General features: G+C 44.1%; 2 protein-coding genes across 4 annotated transcripts; both read right to left on the bottom strand.

The window, feature by feature from the left end:
* Positions 1 to 384: 384 nt before the first annotated feature.
* On the bottom strand, positions 385 to 7595 carry LOC121535137. Of its 2 annotated transcripts, none has more exons than XM_041841892.2 (6): positions 6530 to 7595; positions 6188 to 6385; positions 5220 to 5495; positions 4841 to 4933; positions 4488 to 4514; positions 385 to 1475 (listed from the first exon to the last, which is right to left on the bottom strand). In XM_041841892.2, exons 1-6 carry the CDS (start codon positions 6585 to 6587, stop codon positions 1387 to 1389), a joined length of 741 nt encoding a protein of 246 aa, XP_041697826.1. In that variant the 5' UTR covers positions 6588 to 7595; the 3' UTR covers positions 385 to 1386. The 2 variants fall into 2 exon arrangements, with proteins under 2 accessions (XP_041697826.1, XP_041697825.1); XM_041841891.2 differs by having other exon boundaries at positions 386 to 1475; positions 4841 to 4936.
* A 17-nt stretch (positions 7596 to 7612) lies between these two features.
* On the bottom strand, positions 7613 to 14588 carry LOC121535138 (polymeric immunoglobulin receptor). 2 transcript variants are annotated; one of them, XM_041841894.2, is made up of 8 exons: positions 14294 to 14588; positions 13839 to 14151; positions 12950 to 13049; positions 12720 to 12844; positions 11576 to 11650; positions 8675 to 8773; positions 8320 to 8372; positions 7613 to 8037 (listed from the first exon to the last, which is right to left on the bottom strand). In XM_041841894.2, exons 2-8 carry the CDS (start codon positions 14014 to 14016, stop codon positions 7822 to 7824), a joined length of 846 nt encoding a protein of 281 aa, XP_041697828.1. In that variant the 5' UTR covers positions 14017 to 14151; positions 14294 to 14588; the 3' UTR covers positions 7613 to 7821. The 2 variants fall into 2 exon arrangements, with proteins under 2 accessions (XP_041697828.1, XP_041697827.1); XM_041841893.2 differs by having other exon boundaries at positions 12720 to 13049.
* Between the last annotated feature and the right edge of the window lie 3649 nt (positions 14589 to 18237).

Below are 18237 nucleotides of genomic sequence, written 5' to 3' on the forward strand. Positions count from 1 at the left end.
TCGCAGTTAGTAATTGTTGGTTCCACGTCAGCACAAAGAAAAGAGCCCATCTCCAACGATTTATATATACACTATGCCCTCTCTCTGAATATTATTCACCCTTCCCTATCTCACCCATTGAAGTTGCACCGTTTTCACAAAGCAAGCCAACCTACAAAGCTTACTGACATGACTGAGGAACAATGCAAACAATAAGGCCCTGGCAATCTCCACTGTTACAAAAAAAGGACATTGTTTTAAAATCCATTGTATTTCAGTAAAGGTATTAAAGGGATACTATGTGCATGCCTCTAGAAATTGCTCTAGCCAAGTAATAATGTTACCTCAGCATTTCAAGTAGGCTTACCCTACTACCTAGCCTACTGAGCTCTTTGCAATTAATGTATTTCAATTTGTTCTTTTGAGTTCATCTGGGTGTACTGTGGTCAATCTATTTGGCATCAAGGACAATTTTGCAATTAAAGATATACTGTACATTTTGCTGTGTACTCCAATACAAAAGTCGCAAACATTTAAATATCTTTAATAAAGTTATACAAAATAAAGTGATAAACATATGTAAATAAACAAAAGTGATAAAATAATTTGTACATCTCAGTACAAAATATGTCCCCTCATAATCATAATACAGTAGCTTTATATACACAAAGGCACAAAGTGAACATAACATTTCCTCACTGTACACAAAATTTGATTACAGTATTTCACCCAGAATGTGTAACTGAATCAAAACAAAATGTACAACGTTTATTCAAACAGATGGACCACAGTAAATGCTTTTCATATCAGTGTTTTTGGTCAAGGCAAGTTCATTGACAGTGGTTGACTAAATGCAACTGACAGCACTACACAAATATATTTACAGTTACAGTAGTTTTGAGCTATCGAGTGTGTTCATGTGTGTTGTGTTTGTGTGTGTTACTCTGTTTGTATTGACATTAGCTGAAAAGCAACGGCTGAAGAGCATAGGCACCGGTAGATAAGTGAGGAATTACCAGGGTCTGACTGAGCAAAGGTGAGGGAATACATATTAAAAAGTGCATAAAACTGTCTTCATATCCTTTTCTTGTGGTTACCTAGGAACTACTTCAAGAGTTCAAATCACACACAATCCAGTAAGTTGTTATACAAATTGGAATGTCACAGTTCCTGTCATATTCTAAATATCTGTACTTGCTCAAAATGTGTACTTGCTCACTCCCCTCATTGATTTAAAAGCATTGGATTGGTGTAAGCAGTTCCCACCATATCAAGGGGGAGTGAACATACATTTTGAGGCGAACGGTAGGGAATCAGACCGCAACCAAGGGATTTCATGGCCACCCGACTGCTGTGTAGCAAGGAACAGTGGTCATCAGAGGTGGATGAAAGGAGGTGGGTTGAGTTTTAGAGGACCTGGTAGCCTTTTCCTGATTGTGACGCCTGAAGTGTTTCTGTGGCATTCTGAGGGTAGTGGACAATGGAGCCAAGGACACCTGCAGGGAGGAAAATGAAACACACACAATTTAGGAAGATGTAAAACACACCTGAGACATACACACACAGTTAACTCTTGATGTTTACCTCAGCAACAGACACTATGCCAAAAAACGGTAAACACTTGAGAGATGACACAACAGTAAGACAAGAACACAAACACATGCACCAGACACGTGGTAGGAGACATGCAGATGAGTTATAACCACAGAGTGCTACAGCAGTGTGGGGTTCAAGAGTCCTTCATTCTCTCCCTATTGGTAGAGTGTATATTCTTCTGCATTACTGTTCTGCTATAGTGGACTATTTGGCCATTCCCATGATGTCACTGCTTTAGGCAACAATTGCACGTCTGTTGTAGCCTGGCTGACATCACTCATGTGGTCACAGCGAGGGAGAGCTGTGACTCACTGGTCTGGACAGGAGTCCATTTGCTGGTGCCATTTTCACCCAAAAATTGATCGAGCTTTGATTGGCTCTCTCAAACATTTTATTTTCTTCCCCCTGGGGGGTTGAGATCTCTCGTTGTTTGGATTTGAAAATCAAACTGTTGTAATGGAAGTGGGCGGCGCTCTGAGGCTCTGTGTGGCTGTACATGTGGGTGTTTGAGAAAGAAAGAGGTGAGCCAACCAGTAAAATCACAGCCCCCTTGTCACGTTCGTCGGGAACAGAGGACCAAGGCGCAGCGTTGAAGGCAAACATATTCTTTTATTAGTGATTACCCGAACAAAACAACAAACGATAACGTGACGTCCACGGTCTAACACAAACCACACTGGAACAAGATCCCACAACCACTGTAGGAAAACAGCCTGTCTAAATGTGGTTCCCAATCAGAGACAACCAGCAACAGCTGACACTCGTTGCCTCTGATTGAGAACCACTCTGGCCAACATAGAAATTCAACAACTAGAATACCCAAAGGAAACTCACACCCTGGCTCAACATACAAGTGTCCCCAGAGCCAGGGCGTGACAGTACCCCCCCTAAAGGCGCGGACTCCGGCCGCGCCAACCAAACACCACAGGGGAGGGACCGGGTGGGCACTCCGCCTTGGCGGCGGATCCGGCTCTGATCCCCACTCCCTCTCCAACCCCCCAAAGTACCCCTGGTCCAGTCTGGCCCCGCTGGCCGGAGCTGGACTGCACACTGGTGGAGCAGATTGCTCTAGCTCCGGCGTGAAGCAGCTGACCGGTGCCGGACCAGGCACGGGCCGTGCCGGACTGACGACGCACACCACTGGCTTGGTGTGGGGAGCAGGAACGAACCGGACCGGGCTGGCGACGCTCACCATAGGCTTGGTGCGGGGAGCAGGAGCGGGCCGGGCTGGCGACGCGCACCATTGGCTTGGTGCGGGGAGCAGGAACAGGCCGGGCCGGGCTGGCGACGCGCACCATAGGCTTGGTGCGGGGAGCAGGAACAGGCCGGGCCGGGCTGGCGACGCGCACCATTGGCTTGGTGCGGGGAGCAGGAACAGGCCGGGCCGGGCTGGCGACGCGCACCATTGGCTTGGTGCGGGGAGCAGGAGCGGGCCGGACCGGGCTGACGAAGCGCACCACTGACTTGGTGCGGAGAGCAGGAATGGACCGGACTGGGCTGGCGACGCGCACCACAGGCTCGGTGCAAGGGACAGGAACAGACCGGACCGTACTGGGGACACACACCACTGGCCCTACGCAGGGATCAGGAACGGGCCGGACCGGACTGGTAACACACCCCAGTACCTCTCGCCGTGCCTCTACACCTTCCTTTCCCTCTTTGACCAGTGGCCCCCGTAACCTGGCGGCCTCCTCTGCTAACCCGCTGGGCCGCTCTATCGCGGTCTCCTGCTGCCCCGTCGTCCATGGCGTGAGCCCCCCCCTGAAAAATGTCTGGGCTTCTCTCCTACCCTTGGACCAGGTCTCCATATTTTTCGCCAGCCTTTCGCCCTTCTGCTTCCAAGTCAAGCCCCTCTCTTCCTCACACGGCTTGACCCAGTCGAGGAGGCGAAGGAGATCCGCTAGAGATCTCCCTGGCGATGGCTCCTGGACACGCTGCTTGGTCCAGTCTTGGTGGGATCTTCTGTCACTTTCGTCGGGAACAGAGGACCAAGGCGCAGCGTTGAAGGCAAACATATTCTTTTATTAGTGATTACCCGAACAAAACAACAAACGATAACGTGACGTCCACGGTCTAACACAAACCACACTGGAACAAGATCCCACAACCACTGTGGGAAAACAGCCTGTCTAAATGTGGTTCCCAATCAGAGACAACCAGCAACAGCTGACACTCGTTGCCTCTGATTGAGAACCACTCTGGCCAACATAGAAATTCAACAACTAGAATACCCAAAGGAAACTCACACCCTGGCTCAACATACAAGTGTCCCCAGAGCCAGGGCGTGACACCCCTTCATTATCCGCGCATTGTGCCGACAACATCAAACAGCCTCTCTAGACTCTGAAGTCAGGAGGACTTCGAGTTTGTTGTCAGCCAGACTAAGTCTGTTGTGCAATGCACATAGAGTACATGCAAATACACATCACTCGTGTTGTGTGCACGAGGCACAAGTGACATAGACCTACAACTGGGACACAATCAGGATTTACCAAAACAGCTGTTCACAATGTTGCTCAACATGTTTGAACATCAGCTTTCTAAATGTAGAAATGTCCAGGAAGTATGGAATCTCAATAATTCACTGTCAACATATGCATTGACACCAAACGCTGTGATCATGAATACTACCCTCGGCCCTAGGATTCACACCTTTGACAAAAAGGGAACTACCTGTGTAAGAAAAACAAACACACACCAACGAGAGAAGCACAGAGAAAGCCAGTAGCATCAGAAGATAAGGAGACTGTGCCCCGTCATGTTAATGTTTACAGGGTGTGGTTTAGGAGACAGCAGTACCTAGTCAACAAACTAACCCATCTGTTAATATTGAATGTTCTATTAATCGTTCCATACTCCTGTTAACCAAGAAACCGATTGGGACAATGAGATGGAAGTGAAAACATCTTTACCTCCAGGGTGTCCTGAACCGTTGGGATCTGAAGAAAGATAGAGAAACAATACATATTTCCTATTGCCATGGGGAATATAACTTTCATAATTGTACAATAATGTTACGAATCGAGATGCAAAAGTTAAATATAGAATTGTATATCAAGTATAATTTAGTATCTAAAAATGTCATTGCAGGCAATAAACTTTCTACATAGCTGACACACTTTGATCTAAATCTGTCATTTAAATGTAAATTCCCAGACTGGGCAGTATGATATAGGATTGGATGAACTTTAATATCCCAGAGAGGGAAATTGTCTTAGACACGTAGTACTGCTGCATACAAAATATGCTTTATAATGTCACTCACCTTGTCGTTTAGAGATGAGGAAGCTTGCAATAACCAGGGCAATAAAGGCCAGGCATGCTAACAGTGGAGCCAGGACAGTCAGCATGGACATCCCTGCTGAAACATACAACAACAGGAATTCACCGGATTCACCTGCAAGACCTACTGTACTTCAGAAATTGTTAAACAAGTGACTAAAGAAAGGGAACATTCTGTGGATCTTGTGGCGTGTAGGCTGAGGGTGTTGTTACACCCGACACAAGCTTAACATACACACACATACTTTACATAAACAGATGCACGCATGCATACACACTGTTGCCTTCTAATCTATACAATGCTCTTTCAGTGTACACTGTAAGCATAGTGGCACCAAGTATTCCTCCTCCTGTAACCTTACCTCCAGTGGTGGTGGGCTCAGAATATGTGAGCTCCTTCATCAGTTCGGTACAGCTCTCATGGAGTTGTATCCTCTCCCGCCTCATGCGCTCAGTGTCCCAGTCCCAAAGCTGTTTGAGGGCGAGGGCCTGGGGTACCTCAGCTGTCCAGGTGTCCGTGGATCGGTCCAGAGTCAGAAAGTCATTGCCGTTGACAAGGAGCTGGTCGGTCAAACGCACCACTCGAAATCCATCCAGTTTGCATTCACGCACACGGAGGTAATGGTAAGTATGATTTTCTGGTCATTGAAGGAAATAAGGAAAGGAATGGTTAAGGATGAATGTATCCTTTACCAGAATATATGTCTGATTGTATTCCTTGTCAGTCAAGGCGGTAGATTTGTCCTGCCCTATCTCAGGTAACTGCCATTGTGCCCTTGAGCAAGTCACCTGTATAGAGGTAAAATGTGTTTTATACTGGATATTTGGTGAATATTCGGTTCTCTCGTCAATAGCTATTGAACCAAGCATGCCATGACTATGAAGATGGTATATTCTTAGTCAAGGGAGGATGGACAAAAATGCACCGCTTTTTTGTTGTTGTTGTTGAATTTTTTTAAATATATTTTTTGTTCAGTCTTCAAAAGCTCTTACACAAAGCGTGCCATGACTGTAACAATTATATATTCTGAATCAGGGGAAGATGGACAAAAATCCACTGTTCATTTATTTATTTTTTATTTAGATATTTCTTCCGTCTTTCAATCTTCAATAGCTCTTACACAAAAAAATTAATCTGTGGATTTTTGTCCATCCACCCCTGATTCAGAATATACCATCTTCATAGTCATGGCATGCTTGGTTCAATATTGACGCGAGAAAACAGAATATACACCGAATATCCATTATAAAACACATTTTACCTCAGTGGCTGTGTGTTTGTGTACAGTATTAGTGTGTTGCAGTAAGTTCATTCATGCATTAGGCCTACTTGTCATGGTGTTGGTGACATTTTCTTCTATCTCGAACGCCTGTTGAAAAGACTCGCTGTAGTTGTCCAGCAATACATCACGGATAATGCCACTGACGTCTTTCCCGTAGCTGGAGAGAGGTGCTCCGTTGACCAAGACCTGTTCGACGGTCTCCACCTCGCCGACCACTCCCGACCGCTGGAACTGAATGACCGTGTCTACAACAAAACACATCAACAAATTTAATTTTGTTTGTTTGTTATGAATAGCCTAATATTCATAACACAATAGTGGAGAATGTTGTGCGTAAAATGAACAAATTGTACATCGGAATGAAAAAAGTAAGCAATGGAAAAACGTACCAGTTGGAAGACCCCAATTTAACTTGAAAAGCAGAATGAATGTAAGTGGAAGCCGCATCTTTGCACTCTGTGAGAACTGGTTTTGGAAATGATGTACTGTAGCCTAAAAGAACCTCCAATACGTAAGCCAATTGTAATAGATTAGTTATAAATAGAATGGACTCGCTCTTCTTGTTCTCCTTTCCAATAGCAAACACGTAGAGTGATACAGGATAGATCAAGGGCAAAGTGGTTATCAATCAAACGTCCATATGTGTGTAGCCTCAGAATTAGTCGCTACAAGTGATCGGTCCCTATGTTGTCTTTTAAATGCGTAGCTAGCCTACTAAGGTTTTCAGTAGTTTTGATGTGATTGGCTGGTGGTAGGTGGTTCCGTATTAGGCTACGTAACACAATCCTATCAGATGAAAAGGATGGCTACCTCATAGGAGTAAGGACATGGGGACAATCACATAGACAAACAGACATGTAAAATATTAAAATTATAGTTATAAATGCCCCTGAATTGTTTTCCTCTTGTAACATGTTTTTAGTTAGTTTTGGGATAATCTAAATACTGTAGGTTATAGAAAGTTAATGTATATTCAATTTTGACATCCAGTTGGTGTCTAAAAGTGGAATAGTGGAACTACAAACAGGTGTTTGTTTTCCTAACAAATGTATCTAATTTGAATGGTGAGAAATATGCATATTTATAAAGCCACCATAGCTCCTCATAGGCTACTAACAGTACATAACAGTTTGTTCCTGGATGTTCTTGTCATTGTTACCAGATATTAGACATACGACAGCAAAGGAGTATGAATGCAATGTCCATATATGTATCTTTCTCTGTTACAGAGGTGGATGTTTTCAAACATCATGACTCTATGGGTACAAACAACACTAGAGCAGAGAGGAGATGTGTAGAGGTCAGTCTATCTGTGTCTGACTCAGCTGAACACAAGAAGGAAGATAGAGGAAGTCATAGACACTATCAAACCACCACAGTGGCTACAGTTTGTGTGTGTGTGTGTGTGTGTGTGTGTGTGTGTGTGTGAGTGTGTGTGTGTGTATGTGAGTGTTTCAAGTTTCAAGTTTGAATGTCACATGCACAAGTATACTGAAATGCCTTTCTTGCAAACTCAGTGGCTAGAGTGTGTGTGTGTTTTTAAAACACGTCCCTTGTGATTGGTTGACAGTGTGTGTAGGCCTATATTCGTTGTGATTGGTCGCCAGTGACTCATGTGTCTCAGGGTTTGTTGACTGTGGAATGCAGCCTCCGAAGCACTGTATGGTTGATTGACTATAGATTAGGCGGGGCTTTGACCAAAGTTCACAGTGGCGTAGTCAGCGAAAGAAGTGTCGTCTTTAGCGATGGCAGCGGTGGCTTCGGTGGGGCAGACAGGGTTCTTCTGGAAGTTGACACTGGCGTAGTGAAGAGAGTCAGAGGCGTAGATGGTGGTCGCCAGACCTGAGTCTGGCTGAAGGGGGCGCTCCTTTATACCTTCAGAGTCACCAATACCACCCTGGAGAGGAGAAAGAGGAGGAGAGAGGGAGGAGGGAGAAGAGAGGGAGGAGGAAGACAGATGGAGGAGAGAAGGAGGAGGAGGGAGAAAAGGATGAGGAGATAAGAGGAGAAGGAGAGGAAGAGGAAAAAAGAGAAGGAGGACGTCGTGAAGGAGAGGAAATAATTGTTTGACACAAACTTACGTAAACACACACACACACTCCCTCCCTCCCTCCCTCCCTCCCTCCCTCCCTCCCTCCCTCCCTCCCTCCCTCCCTCACACACACACACACACACTGACCTTTCCATTGTTCCCTGCATCTGTGCTCATCCTGTGTGTTGAGGAGGCAGCTCCTGTGGAACACAAAGAACACATTACTCATAGGGAGAGTTACACTGGAAGGACTGTAAGCAGACCAGAGGAGCTGATTGCATGTGGTCTGCTCTGTGTGTGTGTGTGTGTGTGTGTGCGTGTGTGCGTGCATGCGTGTGTGAGTGTGTGTGTGTAATGGCTGGCTGGAATGGAGTGAATGGTATCAAATATATGAAAACCATGTGTTTGATACATTCCATTGACTCCATTCCGGCCATTATTATGAGACGTCCTCCCCTCAGCAGCCTCCACTGGTGTGTGTGTGTTTAAAAAAACAACTCACCTTTCTCTTTGTTGCGTTTACAACTGTAGACAATGACCAGGATGACAGCAAACACCAACCCACCCAGACTCACAGATACAATGATGACCACAGAGGTACCTTGAAGACACACACACACACACACACACACACACACACACACACACACACACACACAAGACACAGAGAGAGTAGACCACAAGCAATTAGCTCTTCTTTTCTGCTTACATACAGTCCTTCCAGTGTAATTTAAGCCTCAATCAGACCGACAGCGTCATTGCGTTTTCTTCATTTTCCTTGCAGCATTGCGTTGCAGAGGCAGTTGCAGTGCATTTTGTGTGGTGCATACGTTGGATTTATCCTATGTATGCATCAAATTGTATGCGTAGACTTGACAGAAATAGAAGCAAAAGATGATTGTTGAACTTTTGTTGCACACATATCCACTAACAATGTTGGATTACATAATGGAAAAAGTTTGTGTAAAAAAGGCCGTCCTGCACCTCTCCTATCTACCTAACTTCCCCTCACAGTCCCTTCAGTTTCCCTTAAGTCCCGTTAGTTTGGCTGCTCAGCCTACCTAAGTTACCCCTCACCCATCATAGCCCTGCCATTCCCAACCAATCAGAGTGCTTGGAAATGCGCATCTGGACACTGCACCCGCCCACTCAGGTCAGAGTGTTATCGTTGTCCGAAGGGAGAAGACGCATGTTTCTGAGGTCTTTTTGTTGTCGACAGTAACACGAATGTCTAAATGTTGTGCATGTATCGAAATAACCACAACAATAAGATTCAAAGTCATTCCGATTAACAAAATCATATAAACATCTTCAAAGGAAACAGCTGTGTCTGTGTGTGTGTGGTGGTGACTATATCAAGAGTACAGTGATGGGCCTCAACATCATGTTCTAACCGGACAGCACTATAGAGGGCAGAACCAAACCAAACAGTTATACAGTGCATTCGGACAGTATTCAGACCCTTGAATTTTTCCACATTTTGTTACGTTACAGCCTTATTCTAAAATTGATTAAATAGTTTTTTTCCCCTCATCAATCTACACACAATACCCCATAATAACAAAGCATAAACAGGTTTTTAGAAATGTTTGCAAATTTATTAAAAATAATAAACGGAAATATTACATTTACATAAGTATTCAGACCCTTTACTCAGTATTTTGTTGAAGCACCTTTGGCAGCGATTACTGCCTCGAGTCTTGGGTATGACGCTACAAGCTTGGCACACCTGTATTTGGGGAGTTTCTCTCATTTATCTCTGCAGATCCTCTCAAGCTCTGTCAGGTTGGATGGGGAGCGTTGCTGCCCAGCTATTGTCAGGTCTCTCCAGAGATGTTAAATTGGGTTCAAGTCCGGGCTCTGGCTGGGCCACTCAATGACATTCAGAGACTTGTCCCGAAGCCACTCCTGCGTTGTCTTGGCTGTGTGCTTAAGGTTGTTGTCCTGTTGGAAGGTGAACCTTCGCCCCAGTCTGAGGTCTTGAGCAGGTTGTCATCAAGGATCTCTCTGTACTTTGCAACGTTAATCTTTGCCTCGATTCTGACAAGTCTCCCAGTCCCTGCCGCTGAAAACATCCCCACAGCATGATGCTGAATCCACCATGCTTCACCGTAGGGATGGTGCTAGGTTTCCTCCAGACGTGACGCTTGGCATTCAGGCCAAAGAGTTCAATCTTGATTTCATCAGACCAGAGAATCTTGTTTCTCATGGTCTGAGAGTCTTTAGGTGCCTTTTGGCAAACTCCAAGCGGGCTGTCATCTGTCTTTTACTGAGGAGTGGCTTCATCTGTCCACTCTACCATAAAGGCCTGTTTGGTGGAGTGCTGCAGAGATGGTTGTCCTTCTGGAAGGTTCTCCCATCTCCACAGAAGAACTCTAGAGCTCTGTCAGAGTGACCATCGGGTTCTTGGTCACCTCCCTGACCAAGGCCCTTCTCCCCTGATTGCTCAGTTTGGCCGGACAGCCAGCTCTAGGAAGAGTCTTGGTGGTTCCAAACTTCTTCCATTTAAGAATGATGGAGGCCACTATGTTCTTGGGGACCTTCAATGATGCAGACATTTTTTGGTACCCTTCCCCAGATCTGTGCCTCGACACAATCCTGTCTCTGAGCTCTACGGATAATTCCTTTGACCTCATGGCTTGATTTTTGCTCTGACATGCACTGTCAACTGTGGGACCTTATATATACAGCTGTGTGCCTTTCCAAATCATGTCCAGTCAATTGAATGTACCACAGGTGGACTCCAATCAAGTTGTAGAAACATCTCAAGGATGATCAATGGAAACAGGATGCACCTGAGCTCAATTTTGAGTCTCATAGCAAAGAGCCCAGACTTGAACCCGATCGAACATCTCTGGTGAGACCTGAAAATAGCTGTTCAGCGACGCTCCCCATTCAACCTGACAGAGCTTGAGAGGATCTGCAGAGAAGAATGGGAGAAGTATGGGAGAAACTCCCCAAATACAGGTGTGCCCAGCTTGTAGCGTTATACCCAAGAAGACTTGAGGCTGTAATCGCTGCCAAAGGTGTTTCAACAAAGTACTGAGTAAAGGGTCTGAATACCTATGTAAATGGATATTTCAGGTTTTTATTTTTAATACATTTGCAAAAATGTCTAAAAACCTGTTTTTGCTTTGTCATCATGGGGTGTTGATTGATGAATGAAAAAAAAACAATTTAATCAATTTTAGAATAAGGCTGTAACCTAACAAAATGTGGAAAAAGTCAAGGGGTCTGAATACTTTCCGAATGCACTGTATAAATATATATGGGGGATTGGAAATTATGCAGACAATTACACTGATTGACGCCACAATCGATCTGCAATATTAAAGCTGATCTACCCCATAAAAAAAGACAAAAGAAGAAGAGAACCCAATTTACATATCAAGGTTGGATTTACCATTTAGTGGTGATGGAGGTGACATGGATGAAGATGCAGGAGACATGGTGGTCACCGCGGTGGTCTTGGGTGGCGCTAATGGATATGAGAGTCATAGATTGTCAAGAGACAACACCAAAAGACAACACAAATACGTTGTATACACTATTCATATAGACATATTCATATTCACATATACAGTCAAATTCACAATTAAATGAGATGTTATTTGTCTGTTTTTTTTAAGCTAAACTTGCTGGGCCCACATACAATAGAGGAATATTATAGAGGTGCAATACATAACATCTTCATATGCAAATCGTACTTGATTAATTTTTTATATTTGTAGTGCGCACTAACTTGACGGTAAACATTATTTGTTCACAACGTCTCCTATGAGAACAAACTATAAGCAATGGAGTAATAGGCCCACAGTTCCCTACACTCTTAGAAAAAAATGTGCTATCTAGAACCAATAAAGGTTCTTCGGCTGTCCCCATAGGATAACCTTTTGAAGAACCCTTTTTGGTTGCATGTAGAACCCTTTTGGTTCCAGATAGAACCCTTTTGGGTTCCATGTAGAACCCTTGAACCCTTTTGGGTTCCATGTAGAACCCTTTCCAAAGAGGGTTCTACATGGAACCCAAAATAGTTCTACCTGGAACCAAAAAGGGTTCTACCTGGAACCAAAAAAGGTTATCCTATGGGGACAGCCAAAGAACCCTTCTGGAACCCTTTTTCTAAGAGTGTACTATTGTAAGACAGTTCATTGGTTGAAATGACCAATAGGCTAAGTAGCTGGAAGTGTTAAAGAGTGTGCTTTGATAGTAAGTCGTTGGCATCATAGAGCAAAGATTACAAGCTAATTGTAAAGTGGACTGCCAAAATCACCAACTCCTTCACAGACCACAATGTCATGACTAAGCATGCCCAGATCTCACAGCTAGGTCACCACAAAGAAACTCAACACAGGAAGTGACAAAAGGAAGTGCTCTTTCCCAATTTGTCTTTCCTTGATTCCTTGCATCCTTTGTGACAAGATACTAGTAGGCCTTGCTCCATAACCTGGATGGTATTACTATTTATCTTTTGTCTAAAAACAAAATAAATTGGTGAAAAAACAGTGCTTGGAGTACATGATATGAATAACAATGCTTACACTCACCATTAACTATGAGTCGTACTTCAGTGATCAGGGTGGTGTAGACATTCGTTTTCCCACCACACCAGTATACCCCTATATCGTCCACAGTCAGGTTGGTGAAGGTCACAGTGAAGGCTCTCTCCTCTCTGTTATCAGACACAAATAATCGACCATGTTTGTTTAATATTTTGTCAGATTTTAAAGTGATCTTGGATTTGCAGATGAAGCGATCATCTTGTTTGCAGAAATACTTGATGCGATTCACATGGTCCTCTGGATACTGGCAGGTGATGGTAGCGTTTCCCCCCAGATAGGCTGTCATCTCTGTGACTGAGTTCTTACAGCAGTCATCTGTCAAGGGAAACACAACCTCAGCCTTTATTACCTCAGTCTCTCCTAAAGTTTTACAGGTGAAACGTACATGCAGCATCTGCATACCAACCATTTGACCTCATATGCATTTAGATCTTCTTGAGTTACACAGTGTTGTTTGAAGTAGCCTACGGTGTTGTTTTGAATTATGTACTGTGGGCGAATTTTTGAGCAGATGGTGTTAACAAACTATAACATAGCCCGTATGTTTATTTTGCCTAGTGGCACACGCTGTTGAGTTTTGGCCACATGAGAGAAAAATGCTGTGGTGTTTTTGTCTTACAATAACTATTATATTCAGTTCTGTTATGTAGAATTCTATCATTATGTCATCTTGCAGACATGGATTCAGCTTTGATCTAACTTTATTCTAGCACCATTCGCCAGAGTAGCCTGTTCTTTACGAGTAGAGCAGAGAATATAATATATATACAGTATGTAAAGTAGAGAATACACATGCGCAGAACGTGATCTGCACATGCAGAAGCTTCGGAATCTTTAGTTCTGAAAAAAAGGTCTTGGAAAAGTTGGATCTACAGCCACTCCAGGTTTTTTTTTACTTTGAATCCTACCCTGTGATGTCACAGAGAAGCATTTTTTAGGACCTTTCTTATTATCATTTTAACCACAGATCATAGAAACACGCAATTTGCACATATGTAGACACTGGTTTGGTGCTGAAGATAATGAATATGAGGTTGAAAAGTAGCGGAATTGCACTTTAAGTTAAATTCATTTTTTGGCCAAATTAAAGTCAAAGTCTTTCACCTTCCTTTACTTTCAGCTCCACCTTAGTAAAATGGCCACTTGGTGTATCTGGTGTGTTCACTTCACATTTGTAGTTCCCTTCATCACTTTTATCCAGTTTTCTGATGGCCACTGTGAAGTGATCCCCGTCAGTGTCACACAAAGATAATCTATTCTTGTTCTCCCAGGTGTTCTTCATCCCACTTCTTATTTTCTCCTCACAACTTTGAGTTGACTCCTTGCAGAAATATTTATTGATATTTGACTGGGTATTTACAGCTGAAGATGACAGTTCCTCCTGAGAGTCCTTCCACTTCAAGGCAGCTTACACAACCTGAGGTGACATTTGAAAACAGTGGTGGCATCATCATATTATCCATACACACTGGTATTCCAGACTCTTGAGTAGAAGTATTTTAAAGAATACTAACTGGGTGTTATTACATTGCTATAGAGTGATATAACAAGCGTATTACCTGTCATGAAGGACAGGATGATGAATATCAGTAGATTCCTCATCTTATGGGTTCTGGGGCTCTCAGCGCTCAGTCAGAGTGTTGGACTCAGTACCGTCTGGTTGGTTCCGCTGTCTCAAGATGTAGTTCCTGATATAATGCTATGTGTATTGAACTCATCCTGTGCTCTCTCTACTTCTCCAAACTTAAGTGCAAATGTTATGTAATTTCCTCCTCTCTTCTGAACCCTAATTCTCTCTCACTCTTTGCACTCAAACAAACTATTTACTTCCCTTTTTCTGCATCTTTCTCTCTCTTCATTTCACTGCATGTTGCATGTTGCATGTTGAGTTTATATTTTTGTTCAGTGTAGCAACTTTGCAACTACTTAGCATGTTAGCTAACCCTTCCCCTTCCCCTAACCCTAACCCTAACCCTTCCCCTTCCCCTAACCCTAACCCTAACCCTAACCCTAACCCTAACCCTAACCTTAATGCCTAACCTTAACCCCTAACCCCTAGCCTAGCTAACGGTAGCCACCTAGCCACCTAGATAACGTTAGCCACAACAAATTGGAATTGGTAACATATCCAATCAAATCAAATCAAATTGTATTTGTCACTGTCACGGATTCAGCCGAGGCTGCTCCTCCTCCTTGCTCGGGCAGGCTTCAGCGTTCGTCATCACCGGAGTACTAGCTGCTACCGATCTATGTTTCTGTGTTCTACTTGTTTTGTCTTCATTGTACACACCTGGTTCCCATTAGGCCTATGATTAGGTCCCTATTTAACCCTCTGGCTCCCACTGTGTTGTGTGCGTGTTTGTTCTATGTTTGGTGTTATCGACTGGTGAGCGGGATTGTCCTCCCTGCGTGGAGTTTATGTTCATTTGTTAAAAACTAGTAAAGTACGTTGTCTACTAGCTCTGTGTCCTGCGCCTGACTCCGTCCTAACGCTACACACTGACACCTGACAGAAACACGCACCTCAAATGGAGTCAGCAGGTACATTCATTCCTTCCGGATCAGTGGAGGAACGCGTCCAACAGCTGGCGACCATGATACAGACTCTCGGCACAGCTATGGAGCGCGTGTTGAACACCATGGAGCGATGGGAGAGAGGGGGTTTTCCTACACCTCCTCCAACTACACAGCAACCCACACCGCTGTCCACCCCTTCACCATCTGGGTCCATTGGGATTCGGCTCTCGCTCCCGAGGGCATATGATGGTACAGCTGCCGGGTGCCAGGGTTTTCTGCTCCAGGTAGAGCTCTACCTGGCTACCATCCACCCGGCTCCCTCGGAATATGAGAGCGTGTCCGCACTCATCTCCTGTCTGTCGGGGAGAGCGCTCGAGTGGGCCAACGCCGAGTGGGGAGGAATAGACGCGGCGTCGGTGCGCTATGAAGATTTCACCCGCCGCTTCCGTGCGGTATTCGATCATCCACCGGAGGGGAGAGCGGCGGGGGAATGTCTGCTCCACCTCAGACAGGGGAAGAGGAGCGCACAGGACTTCGCACTGGACTTCAGGACCCTGGCTGCCAGCGCAGGATGGAATGAGAGAAATGAGGAGAGAATTAGTCTCTTTCTGATTGATTCTCCTGCGTTTCTAGTTGTGTTGGGGCTTCGCTGGTTAACCTCTCATGACCCCCACGATTTCATGGCAACAGAGGGCTCTCAAGGGATGGTCACGTCAGTGCTCGTGGAGGTGGAAAGTCCAAACCAGGTCTCCACTATGCACATTCCCCCCGAATATGCCGATTTGGCTCTCGCCTTCTGTAAAAAGAAGGCGACTCAATTACCACCCCATCGACAGGGGGATTGTGCAATAAATCACACACTGGTTCCCATTAGGCCTATGATTAGGTCCCTATTTAACCCTCTGGCTCCCACTGTGTTGTGTGCGTGTTTGTTCTATGTTTGGTGTTATCGACTGGTGAGCGGGATTGTCCTCCCTGCGTGGAGTTTATGTTCATTTGTTAAAAACTAGTAAAGTACGTTGTCTACTAGCTCTGTGTCCTGCGCCTGACTCAGTCCTACCGCTACACACTGATGCCTGACAGTCACATACACGTGTTTAGCAGATGTTATAGCGGGTGTAGCGAAATGCTTGTGCTTCTAGCGCCGACAGTGCAGTAATATCTAACAAGTAGTATCTAACAATTCCACAACATATACCTAATACACCCAAAACTAGTAAGGAATGGGATTTAAGAATATATACATATATGGACAAGCAATGACAGAGCGGCATGGACTAAGATACAGTAGAATATTATAGATGCAGTACATATGAGATGAGTAGTGCAAGATATGTAAACACTATTAAAGTGACTAGTGTTCGAATTGCAATCTGTAAAATATCATACAAATTGTAATTCGTAACATACACGAAATGGAAAATGGACGTCCACAAATGAATACATACCATACGAAACGTAATATATCAAACTAATTGGAGGGAGACAGATTTACGTTTACTATGTTAGGTCTACCCCTGAGTCCAGGATGTAGCTACCCTCTTCCTCCTTATGAGCCTTAAATAAAGGTATGAAGCAGCTTTTGCTGTTGAACTTGGAGATTGGATATGGTAAGATCGCTGGAGACTCTCCAGTTGGAATCCATCCTATGCCAATGTCTCAACTTTTCAATTTCTCAGCAAGGTATCCTTCAAACATACTTGGTTAACCATGTGTGGATTGAAGAGCATTTTCATTCATGTTTTTTATGACCATCTGTAATATCTTTGACTCAACCTCAAGAACTGAGCCCAGTTTGCTGTACAATGCCACTTTCATGTGTACCATCCCAAGAGCCATTAGCTGACCATTTACACGGTAGCACAAATGGTCTACTACAATTCACTCTGAAGATTATGTTCATTGTCCCTTCTCTGTTTCTATGTGATTAATCTTGATCATAGTTTGTCTTGTGTTCTGCTATATTTCTACGGTTTTAATAATCACACTATAGTAGCCTACACACTACTGCCAAAGTTACATTGTATTCCATCATTTTAGAGCATAAGCCTACTTTTATTTTGAAAGCAGTTACATCCCACTGAACATGTAGCTTACAAGAGGGAAGATACATAGTAGAGGAAGTACCCCTATCAAACCACAGTGCTCAGTAAGTGTGTGCGTGTTTGCTCTTGCTCTTGCTTGTGTGTGTGTGTGACTCACCTGTGTTATATGTTACCTGACCTGTTGCAGTAGGCTATTTACACTAATTATGTTAAGACAACAACAGTGAAGTGCATTGTATAACAAGACAAACAAAATAGGTCAAGGAGGCAGCCGCTCATATGAAGAAGTGTTCACAGAGCATGATGCATGATCTAAATGGAAAGTATATTATGGTATCCATGTGATACACAGGGAGTATATCAAAGATTGATCCCTCATATGCTTCAGAGAGTTTTGCCACTGTGTGCTTCAGACAGCACTACACTGAGTTGGGAGTAAAGTAGTCCCATTCACCAGCAGTGTGTCTGAAGAGACCCTATAATGCCTGGCACGCAATGGAGGGGAATATTGTTTTGGCTGTCAACATAACAAGAACAATAGTGTCTCGGTTTCACTCTGTGTACTTCACTTCAAATGGAAAACCAGAAACCAGACAGGAAGCGACTTTATAAACATTGCCTGAGAGAGGGGGCGGTAGGTAGCACGAGAGAGAAAGGAGCTGAGGACAAGAGAGGGGGGAGAGTGTGAAAGGATAAAGAAGGGAGGATGGGGCAAAGAGAGAGATAAAAGGAGAGTGAAAGGGGAATAATGAAATACAGAAAAATACTGAACATGTTTCGTCACAATCTATGATTATTACAACTGCTGACATTCCCATGACAGACCCAATAGAAAAACTGCATTTTGGGCTTTGAAAAACCACTGTATTCGAATGAAGCAGTGTCAGGGGTTAACTTTATGACCTTTTGACTTTTGGGGACTGTTGATGGAAATGTATGCA

Source organism: Coregonus clupeaformis, chromosome 21, assembly GCF_020615455.1.
Source record: "Coregonus clupeaformis isolate EN_2021a chromosome 21, ASM2061545v1, whole genome shotgun sequence".
Classification (NCBI taxonomy): Eukaryota; Metazoa; Chordata; class Actinopteri; order Salmoniformes; family Salmonidae; genus Coregonus; species Coregonus clupeaformis.

What these genes read in the sequence shown, in the direction of transcription:
- LOC121535137 (XM_041841891.2), bottom strand. Translation starts at nt 6,587, where the DNA reads ATGCGGCTTCCACTTACATTCATTCTGCTTTTCAAGTTAAATTGGGGT. An exon ending in AAATTGGGGTCTTCCAACTG is followed by an intron (nt 6,386 to 6,529) that starts GTACGTTTTTCC and finishes GTTTTGTTGTAG; the next exon opens with ACACGGTCATTCAGTTCCAG. An exon ending in CCTCATCTCTAAACGACAAG is followed by an intron (nt 4,515 to 4,840) that starts GTGAGTGACATT and finishes ATCTTTCTTCAG; the next exon opens with ATCCCAACGGTTCAGGACAC.
- LOC121535138 (XM_041841893.2), bottom strand. Translation starts at nt 14,016, where the DNA reads ATGAAGAACACCTGGGAGAACAAGAATAGATTATCTTTGTGTGACACT. An exon ending in AGTACGACTCATAGTTAATG is followed by an intron (nt 11,651 to 12,719) that starts GTGAGTGTAAGC and finishes CATATCCATTAG; the next exon opens with CGCCACCCAAGACCACCGCG. An exon ending in ACCTCCATCACCACTAAATG is followed by an intron (nt 8,774 to 11,575) that starts GTAAATCCAACC and finishes TGTGTCTTCAAG; the next exon opens with GTACCTCTGTGGTCATCATT.